Genomic DNA, 15,783 nt, shown 5'->3' with positions numbered 1-15,783 from the left:
GTATCCTCAAAATTAAAAATTATTTCAGTTTCTTCACTGAGCTGTAATACAATTCAACAAATCAAATAACATCTACTAATCACGTGCAATGTAAAAAATACGGTGTTAGACACTGAACAATAAAAAAAGTTCAAATAAGATAAATTGTGAGGTGAAATGACACAGTGGGAATAACATCACATTTAGAGTTGAAGCTCCTAAGCTTGCGTCCTGACTCTGCCACTTACTACTGGGAGACTCTGAGGATATCACTCTGGGGCCAATTTTCCCCATCTATAAAATTGGAGGGTTGGACAAAATGATTTTTGGGCCCTTTCCAAATCTTATGAGCCTGTGAAACTTACCTTGGCACACTTAACCAGTAAAAAAAAAAAAAGCATAACCTAAGAAATTGTTCAAAAACAAAACTATTCATTTCCACAAAAATTGAAAGAAAAATATGTGGACCCAGAAACTTATAGATGGCACTAGAAGGAAACATATTATAACATGAAAGTTAAACCCAAGTCTTATTTTAAAAAAGGAGCTTACTATAAAAACAGAAAAGTCTCTACATGAAAGGCCAAGTTTAAGATAAATTTTAGATCAGAAATGATCAAGAACATAAATTCAAAGGCTACCTTTCCTCCCACCCGCACCCTAAGGAATTGAATTTTTTGACAGAAAAAAAAAGAATCATATTTACTGTATGTTGAAGTCAACCCAGCTATAAGACTAAGAAAGGGAAATTGAGGTTTGCAATTCCTTACAGAATTATTTTCTCTACCTGAAGAAAAAGGCTGGGGGGAGGGGGAAGGAGAGGGGTGTGGGAGGAGGAGTGGCAGAGATTCTTCATCCTTTTTGTGCCCTGGCCCTTTTGAGCAGTCTGGTAAAGCCCATGAACCCCATCTGAGAATCATGTTTTTAAATGTATAAACAAAATATACAGAATTACAAAGAAAATCAATTATACTGAAATATAGTTATCAAAATATTTTTTAAAATAAGTTCATGGACTCCAGGTTAACAACCCCTGTTCTACAATCTTCTTTCTGTAAACAGTAGGTGCTAGTTCTTTATGAAGTCACCGCTCTTTAGTCTCATAAACTGATAAATATCATTCATAAGAACTAAATTCATTTCTTAAAAGTTAATTTTAAAATAGCAAGAGTAAATTAGTGAGAATATTATACTAGGACATAAATTCAGATCTTTAAATAATGCCTTATCCAAATTTACAAAGCACATAATACGGTAGAAAATGATGCCCCTAAACTATAGCAAAATATCTGGCAAAGTAAAAATCCTACAACCATCACAGATAGAAGGGGGAAAGCTTCTGCAAATATATACCATATTCATGCAGCACTCTTACCCAGTTCCACGAAAAGTTTTTCCAAATAAACAAAGCCTTTTAAAGTATACAGGGTTATATCTTTGGAATACCTGGGGCTGTGTTGGAAGGGGAGACACCTGCATCTGCGTCTTTCCTTGCATCTGGACATGGAGTGCTGGCGCGAGAGGCTGTGGAAGGGGTGCTGGGGACTGGCTGGCTGGAGCAGCAGGAATGGGTACGCTGGGTGGCTGGGTCTTCACCGGAAGTGGGGGCTGGGGCTGGGGTTGGGGCTGGGGTTGGGGTTGGGGTTGGGGCTGGGACTCCATCATCTGCTGCTGGGGCTGCTGTGAGATCTGCAGGGCTGATGGGAGAGATGTGCCCGGGACACTGGCAGGCTGCAGCCTCCCAGGAAGCTGAGGTGGAGGAGTATGCAGACTTGCAGCATTCTGCACGGGAGGACCTTTGGATGGATCATACTGCTGTTGGTTTTGTTTCTGTCCAGTGAGCTGCACAGCTTGAGGAGTGGGAGGCATTCCACCTGCAAAACCAGAAAGAACTAAACACCACCAACTTTGAGTCCTAAAGTATTCTCCCCATTAGACAAGCAGAAAACAGCTTCTGAACTCCAAATTACACTACCACAAGACACCAACACTTTAGAACAAATTTAATACATCTAAGTTCAGTAAAGTAAATGGCAAAAAAAATGACATAGTATAACTGGCATAAATATACATAAAAGGAAGAAGTTTGAACTTGTATTTAGTTTCAGGAAAGATGTACATATCAAAGGAATATCACTGCAATATTATGAATTAGGGGGAAAAAAATAACCAAGCACAAGAATGAAATTTACAAAAGAGATCACTAACAATAATGACTAAAACAAAACAACCAGAATAGTATGCACACTCATTTCAATGTTGTTTTTTTTTAAGAGAAAGAAAAACAGGCCCAATAGTGGTGGACTTTCAGGCAGGGTTAAAAGGGTACATGGAGCGGCAGCTAGGTGGTGCAGTGAATACAGCACGTGGAGTCAGGAGGACCTGAGTTCAAATCCAGCCTCAGACACTTAACACTTATTAGCAGTGTGATCTTGGGCAAGTCACTTAACCCCAATCGCCCTGCCTTACTCCTCCAAAAAGCAAAGAAAAAAAAAGGATACATAGAATACAAGCATTTTCTTTCCTTGTTTGTCCCTTGCTAACTTGTTTGGTTTATTCTTGTTAATGGCTGGGGGGGGGACAGGAGAGTTGTGTTAGGGTAAGATGTTGTCCTTTGTTTAATATGTAATGAAATATACAAAAAAGGAAGCAAAATCTTATAATACAAAAATTATATAAAAAGAAAAAATCACTGACATTTAAATAAATAGATAGCATCCATTAAGGTTAACAATTTTACCAGGAATTGTTATTGTTATATTAATTTGGAGTTATATGAAATATCCCAATTACAACTAATTTCAGAAACCCTATCCTTTGCTAGAAAAGATTTTTATTTTTAAAGTCAGGCATATATATATATATACACCCTTGTTTCTGTCTTAGTCCTAAAGCTAAAGTTTTACCTTGTGCGGTAGGCATTAGTTGCTGTAGAGGCACTCCTGTAGTCACCCCTGGATGCTGGAAAACTACCCCATGGTGACCCACTTCAAGCCGAGGTCTCTTAGACTGCTCTGTAATAATTTTCCAAAAAGGTGCAGTTTTTTTTAAAAAGGTTATTAGCAAAAATGTATTTTTTCCTTTAGTCATATCAGGATGAATAAATAGCTAATGGAGTTATGTACAAAACCAAAATGAAGTCTATTGATTTGTTCAGAAAGCCTATCTTCAGGATATATGTTTCCATATATGTGACATCTAGATTAAAAACAAAGTGCAATTTACCTACAAGTAAACAAAGGAGAAATTAAATTTTCAAGTGAACCAAAGAATATCTCCCTTCATAAGCACTATTTAGCAACAATTATAAATCAATTACATAAAAAACTTTAATTACAGCTTAAAAAACAAAATCAACCCTGGACCACAATCTAACCTGTGCTATGGACATACCTGTTGGCGTGAACGTCTGTGGTCGCTTAAGGGACTCCGTTTCTATGGTACTTGCTGCCCCTGCAACTAGGTTCCCTGTGTTTATTTGCTGCTGGAAAAATAAATAAATGAGGTTTTGAAAGTTTATGTGCATTGCAAGAATGTCACGAAAATTACAATTAAACGTTAGCCTTCCTCCTTTAATAATAATAATAATAAATGGAATATTATTTGAACAAGACTTAATATGTTATTAAGAAATGAAATGAAAGTTTTCCAAGGTTCCAACTTACCTCTAGAAAGGATATTATTCCTCACGTTACTATTTTTAAAGTATAATTTCAAATCTTGTGAAACAAAGTGACTCCTAACTACAGGGTTAACTCTAGGAGAGAGTCTTGGCTATAAGGCCAAACTCAACCTACATGAAAATCTCAAAGCACTAGAATATTTTCATACAGCAGGCTGAACAAGTAAAAGAAAGGTCAAGACACTTTTCCAAAAGGAAATCACAGTAAAATCTCTAAACACCATAATTCATCTAACTGGTATCCTCAAATAACTAGATTTTTTTTTAAATACCATCAGATTGAAAAAAAAAAAGCAACTTGCCAAAAAAAAAAAAGGTAGATAACAGGGATGATTTTTTTTTAATATATTAAGTTCTGGATTATGTTCCTGATTATTAAAATCCAATCATCTCCTACATGTTGTACATCCATTATTCTGTGCAATCAGAACTGATGTTTAGAATAATAGTCCTCAAATACAATATAAGCTGAAACATCAAAGAATGACTCCATTCCAATCACTGTATGGTATTAATAAGTGTTTTCTTGTTCACTCATTTCAGTCATGTCCAACTCTTTGTGACCCTATTTGCAGTTTTCTTGGCAAAGAAGCTGGAGTGTTTTGCCATTTCCTTCTTCAGCTCATTTGACAGATAAGGAAACTGAAGCAAATAGGGTCACACTGCTAGTATCTGAGGCCAGATGTTAACTCAAGAAAATGAGTCTTGCCAACTCCAGGTCCAGGGCTCTGTACACTATGGCACTACCTAGAGCCTAGTATTAGCTGTCCAAAGTACTTTCTATGTGATGATATAAAGATAGTTTCCCAAAACCCTCTGTGCAGTTTTAAGTTTCAAAAGCTACTAAGCTTGAACTTGCACTAAGACTTTTGGGACGCCCAGTATTAAAAATAAATACAAGCCACCAACATACTGCTTCATTTCTTGGTTTTTTTTTAAACCATAACATTCCCAATTTTACCAATTAGTATTCTCTACCTTCTCAAATGTCCTTATATTTAATGATTTGTATGGTCTAAATTTCTCCCACAGAAAAAGGCAACATTTTTGTTTGTTTTGCACATGAAGATGTAAGAAATGTTTATTTAGCTGAATTGGCAAATTTTGTAAATTTATACATAGAATAATGTAAATAGTTAAAAATTCCTATGCTTGTTCTCCTCAAGACATATTTCAACCTTGAAAGCCTTAAGCTATATAGAAATAGTTCATAAATTTTTCATTTATGCAATTTGTAAAGCTAAAAACTATTTAGATACATACACTAAAAGAAACATTTCTTATGACAAACTCTTAAGTGCTTTACAAATGAAAGCAAATTAGGTAGATTTGCTTAATCTACCTCTCAAAGATGTATCCTTAAGATGACCTGGGAAGAAACAAAATTTCATTTCATACATCTCTAGCCTCAAGACAAGGACTTACGAATGGCATATGAGTAATTTGCACCTCATTAGAAGTAGGTAAGGGATAATTACATGGTCCTAATAATTACTATAATTATTATATAGTATAATATGATGACAATTGTAACTCAAAACTTACATAGCACTTCACAGTTAAAGTACTGTCTTCACAACAACATCTCTGTAAAACCTCTAAAGCATATCACCTCCATTTTACAGTTAAGAAAACTGAAACTAAGATAAGGGTAATTTAAAAGTATGAGAGAGAGAGGACTTTTAAAATAAGGTTTCTTTACTCCAAGGCCAATCATCTTTATTTTGTTTTCTCGACTTTTTTTCATTTCTTCCTGTCTTTTCCTTTTTTTGTCAGACCTGTTATTTCGTGGGTAAAAGAAGCTACAGGGGAGGAACCTCCCCTGCCAATCTAGATCCTCCCTGGTCAGCAATTAGTCTCACGGTTTCCTGGGGCAATGAAAATTTGCTAAATGGCTTGCCCAGTGTCACACAAATAATACAAATCTCCAATTATCTTCCCACTACACCATAAACATAGTGTAGTTGCCTTTTAATTAGCTACAGCGCAACTGTCCAGATTTACTTCAGGTACTTAGAAGGGAAATATGTATGAATTGTTGGCTTCATACCAACAAGACCAAGAAAACCATCAGCTTAAAAACAATGGTTTGTTTTTGTACAGTATTAAAAATTAGAATATCATGTGTGCAGATAACTAAACTCTACTACAACTAGGCGAGGGTCAATGAAAATGACACATTCATGAGAGGACCAAGAGTCAGAAGACCCAGATCTTCTGGCTTAACTCCACCACTGTGTAACCCTAAGGCAAAGCCTCAGTTTGCTCATCGGTAAAATGAGATTAATGTGTAATCATCAAGCATTTATTAAGTTGCCAGACATAATGCTAGGCAATGGGGATACAGAGACAAAAATAAAACAGTATGGATGGAGTACCAAGGCCAAAAAAAACCTGATTACTTAGTGGGCCATCCTTCCAATAGCAAGGTTAGGAAAAGAATTACAGAATCTCAATATTAGAAGATATCTCTGAGGTCATCCAACCAAACCATTACTAAAGGTTTAAGAATCCCCTCTAAAACATATATTGATAGGTGTTCATCTCGTCTTTCCATGAAGACTTCCAGTTAGGGGGAACCTATTACCTCCCAAGGCTATTCATTCTAATCTGGAATGGTTCTAAATATTGAATTTTTTTCCTTATATCAAGCCTAGATTCGTGTCTCTTTCTAATCTAACCCACTGCTCCTACTGCCCTCTGGAGCCAGGGGAAATAAGTCTAAACCTCTTCCACATGGAAATCCTTCAAATGCTTGAAGGTGCTCCTTCCCTAAGTCTCTTTTTTCTGGGTCAAATATCTCTAGCGATCTTAAAGTCCATAGCTACTCTGATTATTCCTCTATGGACATTTTCCAGCTTACCAAAATCATCCCTAAAATATAACATGGACTAATCAGGCTGTAGTACCTAGACATTATCATCTCCTTTCTGAGCCACGTCTCTCTTACTGAAGCATTAGTTTTTTCGGCTTCCATATCAAACTGTTGAATAAGTTCACATTACCTCTTCTCTAGCACACACAACATTCCATCTCCTACCTCTAAACTTCTGTATACTCTGTTTCCTGAAAAATCTCAGTCTCAAGGAATCTCTCGTTTCTCTCAAGGCTAATTTCAATGCTCCCTCTTCCCCAGGGACTTTCCTGATCCCAGGCATTATCTTCCATCCATATAGCCCATATCATGTTCTATTTACTACATGTTTATTTTGTATAGAATTACTTGCCTCCCTTGGTAGCTCATCCCAGACTGAGGGCTACTTCACTGTGTCTTTCTTTGTATTCCCACTGTTCTAACACAACATTCTGCATATGTCCAGGGTACAATAAATGCCTGCTGAATGAATTCACTCACACTGAATAACAGCCCCAGAAATTTTTCTGACAATATCTGTCTGCCAATTCTTCCCTCATCTTGTATATCAAGTTGGCTTTTTGCCCCCCCAAGTAAGATTTTATATGCATCCTTATTTCTTTTTTTTGGAGGGCATTTTGGGTTAAGTAACTTGCCCAAGGTTACACGGCTAGTTCTTTTGTATGGTTGTTAAGTATCTGAGGCTAGAACCGAAGTCAGGTCCTCCTGACTCCGGAGCCAGTGCTTTACTCACTGCACCACCTAACCGCCCCAATATGCATCCTTATTAAATTTTATCATATTAGATTCAGCCTAGCTGTCGAGATATATTTGAATCCTACCTGTGGGGCAGCTGACTTGTCTGTCAGGCTGACCCAGATTATAAACACAGTCTCTACCACCTCAAACCCAATATTCAAGTTAAACTGGATTATACATCATTTCCTGAATTCATGAGGCAAGCAAGTCACTTACTTTTCTCTGGGCCTCAGTTCCTCATTTGTAAAATGAGGGGTTGACTGAAATGGTCTTTAAGGTCCTTTGCAACTATCAACCAAGATATTGTCACTACTCACACCCTCACCTGAAAAGCTGTAATGATTTCATCTCCACCTTCTGAAAACCTACCCAGCTGCTAATGCCTTCCTGCTCCATCTTCTCTATGTATCTTATATATACTTGATTATTTATATGCTATCTCTCCCCATATAATGTGAGTTCCTCGAAGGCACGGGTTGATTGTTTTTCTTTCTTATTCCCAGATCTTAGCATAGTCCCTGATGCATAGTGAATGCTTGATAAATGTTTGCTATATGACTACCCATCCTATAAAATCTAGCTTAACTGCCACTACCTCCAAGATTTCCTAATTACAAGTCCAGCACAAAGGAATGATAGAGCAATCATGAAGGACTTCAATTACTCAGATATCTGCTGCAGCTCTCTACTTAAGAGCTAACAATTTCTTGACTTAACAGAAACAAATAAGGAGAAAGTCTATTCTGTATCTGATTCTCACTGAAAAAGGAACTGGTTGTTAGAGGGAAAATTGTGGAGGCCTTGAATAACTATCTCGGGGTGGCCAGGTAGCACAGCGAGTAAAAGTACCGGCTCCAGTGTCAGGATGACCTGGGGATCAAATCCGGGCTCACACACTTAGCACCCACTCAGAAACACCTGGCCGTGTAACCTCGAGCAAGTTACTTAACCCCAATTGCTTAGGGGCGGCCAGGTGGCTCAGCAAGTAAGAGTACCGGTTCCAGTGTCGGGATGACCTGGGGATCAAATCTGGGCTCAGATACTTAGCACCACACCCAGAAATAACTGGCCGTGTAAACTTGAGCAAGTTACTTAACCCCAATTGCTTAAAAAAAAAAAAAAAGAAATAACTATCTCTTAGAGCAGAGAAGACAAACATGCTGCTGGTACTGCAATCAGCAAAACTCTTGTGTTTAAAATGTAAGTGGGAAATATTTAACAAAATAAACAAAAATACAATGAAACACAGATAATATTATGGGAAGTTATGTGGCACAGAGGATAGAATGCCTGGCCTGGAGTCAGGAACACTCATCTTTATGAGTTCAAATCTGGCCTCAGCCTCTTACTAGCTGTGTGACCCTAGGCAGTTCACTTACCCCTGTTTGCCTCAGTTTCCTCATCTGTCAAATGAGCTGGAGAAGGAAATGGCCATCCACTCCAGTATCTTTGACAAGAAAACTCCAAATGGGGTCACAGAGAGTAAGACACAACTGGACAACAACAAATATTTTGGCAGCTAGGTGGCTGCCAGACAACAACAACAAAAAAGTCAATATGCGCCCTACAAGGATCTTTATATACAATTTAGTAGCTGCTGTTTTTATGAGAGTTTGACACCACTATTTCAGAGTTTGGGGATAGAAGAGGAGAAGACCACAGAGACCACAGTCTTAAGATATACACTAGATTTGGAGAGAAATTTCAAAGAGTATAAAGGAAAGCTGGAGGGGAACCCATGAACTAAAATTCTATACGGGAAAACAACACATGCTGCATACGAAACTTACAGGAATGAAATTATGAAGACCCAAAGGAAAAGTGGGAGCTGTCCAAGGTAGAAGTAAAATGGGAGCCAACACAGATTTGGCTACACAGAGAATTCACTGCCCAACTTAGATTTTTAAGAGACTCACGCAGAATGTGGAAGCAAAGACAAATAAAAGAAGATGAATATAAAACCACTCATATACCTATAAAAAATGATAGAGATGGTGAGGAAAGCTAAGGATAACCCAAAAAAGGTATTTTTAGCTACCATGGGCTCAAAAAAGGATCAAAGAAGGAACAGCACCACTGATCAGGGTATGTGGAAAGATAACTGACAACAGAGAAGGTAAAGCTGCTTAATTCTTACTTTTCCTATTTTCCCTGACAAGGCAAGAAAAGAACAAAAATGGCTGAAAGGGAGCTGATCGATACTCAAGATAAATAAGGAGAAAGTAAGAGAGCATCCAGTTGTTCCTGAGGAAACCAAGTAACTAGCTCAAATGTTCTCCATACGCAAGTACTGGAGTTCTCTGGAGAAGGACAAATGTACCAATTTTCAAAAAAAGGAGCAAGTCTGTCAGTTACAGTCAAATGAGTTTAACAACAATTACTAGTAAATTCAGGAATCTTTTAAGGAGATAGTGAGAGAAGAGGAAAAACACAAAAAAAGGAAGTGATAATCACAAAATTTCATTAGAAATAACTCAACTGGTTAACTTTATTTCCTTTTATAATAAGGTTACTAAGCTGGTAGATGGGAATATGCTGTAGACAGAGTTTACTTAGATTTTAGCACTTGCTAAAGTATCTCATCCTCCACTTGTGGAAAACAGATATCCATAGACCAGAAAAGAGTACATACAGTTAAATGTATTCAGAATTGTACAAATGGCCAGGCTCAAAAGAAGTCATAATGGGTCAAGGTCCCCTGGAAAGGTCTTTAGCAGAATATCTCAGGGCCTTGTGCTGTTTAAGGTTTAATCACTTTCATTAATGACTTGGTGATGTCATCACCTCCCATGGATTCAATGATCATGGCTCTATGCTGATGATTCGCAAATTAACTTATCCAGCCCTAATTTTCTCCAGGGTCCCATCTCCAACTGCCTTTTGGACATCTCAAAATCAACTTGCCCAAAACTGAACTCATTTTCTTTCCCCAAATGCCCTTCCTTCTTCCTATTCACATAGGTTCACAACCTAAGTGTCATCCTGAATTTTGCACTCTCCATATCCAATATGTTTCTAAGGCCTGTCAATACCTACCTTTGTAACATCTCTTTAATATGCCCACTTCTCTCCTCTGATACTGCCATTACCCTGATGCAAGCCTTCATCATCTAACTCTGCAACTATTATAATAGTCTGCTGGTGAGTCTGCATCCCACTTGTCTCTCCCCACTCCAGTCCACACTGCACTCAGCCGTCAAAGTGATATTCCTAAAGTTCAGGTCTGACTCTGTCACTCCCTGACCCCATTCTCTACCCCCTAACTCTCCCCCCTCCACACACACAGACACACACAAGATAAACTACAGAAGCTCCCTATCACTTCTAGGACCAAATATATAATCCTCTGGTATCCAAAGTCCTTCATAATCTGCCTTCCCTCAACAGTGACCCACTTTTCCAGTCTTCTTATACCTTGCTTCTCCCTTTGTTCACTGAAATCCAAGCTAATTTAGGGCATGTTGATTTTTGTGGTCTCACAACTCTGAGCACTTTCGCTGTCTGTCCCTATGCCTGGAATGCTCTCCCTCTCATTTCTGGCTTTCTCCAAGTCCTAGTTAACATCCTTCTCAATCTTAGCGCCTACCCTCCGATATCATCCCTACCCTTTCCTGATGCCTCTTGTGGGGGACATGGAGTCAGAACTCCGTCTCGGCCAGCTGTGAGCTCCTCACCCTTCGCCTTTCTTTGCATCCCCAGCACTCAGCATACAGCATGCTACATGATACATGCTTACTGACTTATGTGACTGAACTAAAAGAAAGCTACTCTGAGGAATGGACAAGTCAGCGACTGACTAATGGAAAACTTCCAGGAATAAGGAAGTGATAATGTGTACTGATCAGAGCACATTTGGAATACTGTGTTCAGTTTATGAAATATCATGATAATATGGAAAGTATCCAAGAGAGGGCAACCAGGATGGTGAAGGAAATGACCATGTTTATCCAGAAGAAAGCTTATGGCAGGAGTTCTTAACCTCTTTTGTACAGCCACTGATACTAGGTGTATGACAACTGTCAATCAATCAATCCACAAGCATTTATTAAGTATTCACTACACACAGGGCAACTCACAATCTCTTTGAGCTTCAATTTTTTAATCTTTATAAGGAAGGGTTTAGACGCCAGGCCCTCTAAAGACCCTTCCAGCTCTTTATGATCTTATGATCAATACCACTATACAGAGTTGAAAGGAAGTTACCCTAAGAGGATTGAAGATCCTTATGAAAAGATGTTTTTGACCTAAGCAACTTAACTGATAGATCACTCAGCTATTACTGAGGTAAATAGAGAATTACTGTCCCCTAATGAGTTTGCTGGTAAAAAGGACAAAATAGGAAGTGGCAGAGATCAGATTAATCATAAGTGAAAATTTTGCCATGGTCTCACTTTTGTCCTCTAATCTCATAATTTTCCATTATTTTTATTCCCAGATTTAGAGCCTCTGATCTAGGCCAATCCAAACCTTAACAAGAATCCTCTCTACAACATAACTGAGGTATACTGGCTAGTCAGCATTTGTTTGAAGACATCTACTGGGGCAGCTAGGTGGCACAATGGATAGAGCCAGGCCAAAAGTCAAGAAAACATGAGTTCAAATCCAGTCTCAGATACTTACTAGCTGTCTAACTCTGGATAAGTCACTTAAACCTGTTTGCCTCAGTTTCCTCATCTGTAAAATGAGCTGGAAAAAGAAATGGCAAACCACTCCAGTATCTCTACCAAGAAAGGCCCAAATGAGATTATGAAAAATCAGACAGGACTGAAACAAATGAACAACAACACTGATGGGGAAGCCTTCACTTATAGGATAGCTCTAGTTATGAAGGTTTTCCTTATTTTAAGCCTGTGTGCTATTACAGAGGAAGGTTCATTTTAATTGTATATAAACTTTAATCAGATTTTTCCATAGGTGAGTGGTCCTTGACTCTCTATACCTGCATTAGAAGTGCTTCTAGCAAGCTAGATCATTATAAATTACAATGTCAGGGGCAGCTAGGTGACACAGTGAATAGAGCACTGGCCCTGGAGTCAGGAGGACCTGAGTTCAAATGCGGCCTCAGACGTTTGACACACTTACTGGCTATGTGACTTTGGGCAAGTCACTTAACCCCAACTGCCCTCCAAAAAGCAAAAAGTACAATGTCTGCATCTTAGAGGCTACAAAATTTTATAAAACAATACTCTGAACAGGTATCAATGTCCATGTTTTGTCCTTAACTGTTAGATGCTTTTCTTGATCCTTGGTAAATTAGGGTTGCAGATTTTTCTTTCCCTAGTACAGTAATCAGAGAAGAAGTTCCCATGTTTGGTCAGGTTATTTAGTACCTAAATTTCTATAACAAAAGTAGTATTTTGTACCCAATGTTACTATGTTGCGATATAAACTATGAAATTTTTTTATAGCATTTCATAAGTAAAAGATCTCTAAGATCCCTTTCAGATCTAAATCTATGACATTATTATAAAAATCCTTTAATCAAAAAATTTAAATAATGTTAGAGAATATTTGGGGGGCAAATAAGTGGCAAAGAAGATCAAGTACAGGGCCTGGAATCAGGAAGACTCACCTTAATGAGTTCAAATCTAATCACAGACACTTCCTTGCTGTGTAACCCTGGGAAAGTCACTTAACCCTGTTTGCCTCAGTTTTCACAACTAAAAAGGACTGAACAAGAGATGATTTTTGCTAGTATAAAATAAAAAAGAGGACACATTTTGATTATGAATCTCTGACCTACTGTCCTTTTCTTCAGTTTCCCTAAATTTGCCACAAAGAAAAACTTGGTGTTTTGACTCAGGGGGCCTGCAACATATAGGGCACTACTTCTTCCTCCTCAATGGGCTCCTGTTCTAAAATATTCAGGCTGTTCCCTAATGGGGCTACTCCAAAATAAAGCATTTCTCATAGCAGGCTATATCAATACTGCATTATCCATCCCCCTTCAAATATTCACAAGAATGAGATTTCTACTTTAATGATTTTCTTGATACTCTCCAAGTCTAGATTAATTAATCCATCTGTCCCTAAATTACCAAAACAGACAAGAGGAGATATTTTTGGTTGCTAAGGTCCTGCATTCCAAAATAGGTAGGATTCCCACAGAGAGCCCATCATGTTTTGCTTCTGTATGGAGCTGTTTTTGTATTGCTAATGTCACAGGATGTTTTTCAAAAAGTAGATATACAAAGGCTGCAGGTGTTTTAACAGTCATTCTTAATAGACCCCTGTGATTTTTGTTTCTGATATTCTTAGTGATACATATCAAGTTAGTATTTTTCTTTTCTTCCTGTTAAAATTAAAAAAAAAAAATAATCACAACTAAAAAGTTGATTTGTTTCTCTGTTATTTGTTTTCAACTTGTGATTTCTTATTTTTACATTAAAAGTTTTTTCCTGGCTATTTTTTAGAGTTCACTTGAGAGATTAAAGTATACTCAATCAACCAACAAGTATTCCCTGAATGCCTACTATGTTTAATGCACTGTGCCAGAGCTTCAGGGATAGCTACCTAAAAAGAGGTAGTCTCTGCCCTCAAGGTACCTACACTCTACTAAGGAGAAAGCATGTTTATAGATTAGTAAACACGTGATCTATTGTTGTTGTTCAGTCTTGCACTACTCTTTGTGGCCCTATTTGAGCTTTTCTTGGCAAAGATACTAGAGTGGTTTGCTGTTTCCTTCTCCAACTCATCTGACAGATGAGAAAATTGAGGCAAACAAGAATAAGTGACTTGTCCAGGGTCACACAGCTAGTAAATATCTGAGGCCACATTTGAACTCAGGCCTTCCTGACTCCAGGCCCAGTGCTCTAAATACTAAGTTATCTAGCTGCCCAGAATCTATGCCCCCCAAAAAATGAATAAAAGACTTGAAAATAAGGAAGACTTCTGTTCAAATTCTGCCTTAGACATTTAATAACTGTGTGTCCCTAAAAAAAGTCACAACCTGTCTGTGCTTCCATTCACTCATCTATAAAATAAGGGGGTTCGACTACATGGCCTCTGATGTCTCTGTTTCAGATGTAAATCTCTAATCCTATGATGGGAGGAGGGGTAAGGAAAAGAGCCAAAACTGAAGGAATCCATAAAACTGTCTTGAAGAAGTCACACTTGAAGAGAGTGCCAAGGGTTCCAAGAGGCAGAAGTGAGCAATAAGAATATTCCAGAAGTGAGGGAACAATCTCTGAAGAGACACAGAGGCCTGAGACAGTATGCCAAAAAGAAGGAGCCCAGTAAAAGCATTCCATCCACAAAAAAACATGTAGTCAGTCTGGAAAGAGATTTTCCAAAAGGTAAAGGGTTTTCAAAAACAAACACTAAAGGCAACAGGAAACCCCTGAAGCTTCTGATCAGAGGAGTGGCATGGTCACACAGCTATTTGAGAGTAACCAATGCGGCAGCTACGTAGAAGATGGACTGGAGGAGAAGGACACTGGGATTGGGAAGTTCAATCAGCAAGCTCTGGCAATAGTACAGGTGAGAAGTAATGTGGGCCTGGTGTGAGTAGAAAAAAGGGGACAGACTCAAGAAAGGCTAAAGAAGTGTCACTGATAATACTTGGCAAATGAATGGATAAGGGGAGGGGATAAGTCTGAAAAATCAAGAAGGACACCCTAGGAGATGGAAGAATAGTGGTGCTCTCAAAAGAAACAGAGAAGCTGGGAGGAGCAGATTTAGGGAGGCAGCTCATGAGCTCTGTTTTGAATATGTTGAGTTTGAGATACCTATGAGACAGCTAAGTGGAAACATCCAGCAGGCAGGCAGAGAGACCAGGGACTAGAATCTCAGTAGAGAGATAAGGGCAGAAAATGTACATTTAGGAGCCACCCACATAGGAAACAGCTGAATCTATGGGAGTTGAGGAGCCCACCAAGAGGGAGATGATAGAGATTTAAGAGAAGAGAGCCTAGGGCAGAGCCATGCAGAAGTAGTAGGACATGGAGGGGCCAACAAAAGAGACCCAGAAGGATGAGTGCAACAGGTATCAACAAAGCAAAATTTTAAAGTTAACACTTATCAACTGGTATAGCCCCCAACATATAATTTATCTTACCTTAAACTACTTATTAATAACCAAATAGAAGCCACCTTATTCTGTATACAGACTCCAAAGCCAATTTGGGGCTGGGGTAAAGGAAGGAAGTTGCAGGAAGGATATAAGGATGTCTTTACTTATTTCAAAGTAAAAAACAGTTTGATCGGTTAAAATGTCAATAAACTGTAAGAGAAAAACTGTCTTCTTAACTCTATTACAGTATTAAAATGAAATGCACTTCAATTTGAAATGGACAAATCTCTGAACCTAAACAGACAAATTAAGGAATGTTACTGTTCTTTACAAAAGATTAATCTAATTGTGTATCTCAGTGTGCTTTACATAGTTGCTCCCTAAAACATTTAACAACCTGTATATAACCAATCTTAAAGAAAACCTCTACTTCAGAAGTAGATAGATGGCTACTTTTTTTCCTTTCAGTGGAAAAAAGGATAGCAGAATGAAAAAAAG

General features: G+C 38.2%; 1 protein-coding gene across 5 annotated transcripts in view; it reads right to left on the bottom strand.

Annotated features, from left to right (window-relative positions):
- Positions 1 to 15,783, bottom strand: part of LOC138159773 (E1A-binding protein p400-like) — a 62,873-nt gene that overhangs the window by 23,036 nt on the left and 24,054 nt on the right. For 4 of the 5 annotated variants that reach the window (XM_069086243.1, XM_069086157.1, XM_069086110.1 and 1 more), the window contains 3 exons: positions 3,373 to 3,463; positions 2,886 to 2,993; positions 1,426 to 1,853 (listed from right to left, as the gene is read on the bottom strand). In XM_069086243.1, the coding sequence (XP_068942344.1) occupies positions 1,426 to 1,853; positions 2,886 to 2,993; positions 3,373 to 3,463 (627 nt within the window). The remainder of the gene's footprint in view (positions 1 to 1,425; positions 1,854 to 2,885; positions 2,994 to 3,372; positions 3,464 to 15,783) is intronic. The other variant, XM_069086402.1, reaches the window with a different exon arrangement.

Source organism: Petaurus breviceps, unplaced genomic scaffold, assembly GCF_028583685.1.
Source record: "Petaurus breviceps papuanus isolate PSGF00001 unplaced genomic scaffold, PetGlider_PUasm1.0 101, whole genome shotgun sequence".
Lineage (NCBI taxonomy): Eukaryota > Metazoa > Chordata > Mammalia > Diprotodontia > Petauridae > Petaurus > Petaurus breviceps.
The sequence above is the reverse complement of the archived record's forward strand: the minus strand, read 5'-3'. Positions and strand labels throughout refer to the sequence as shown.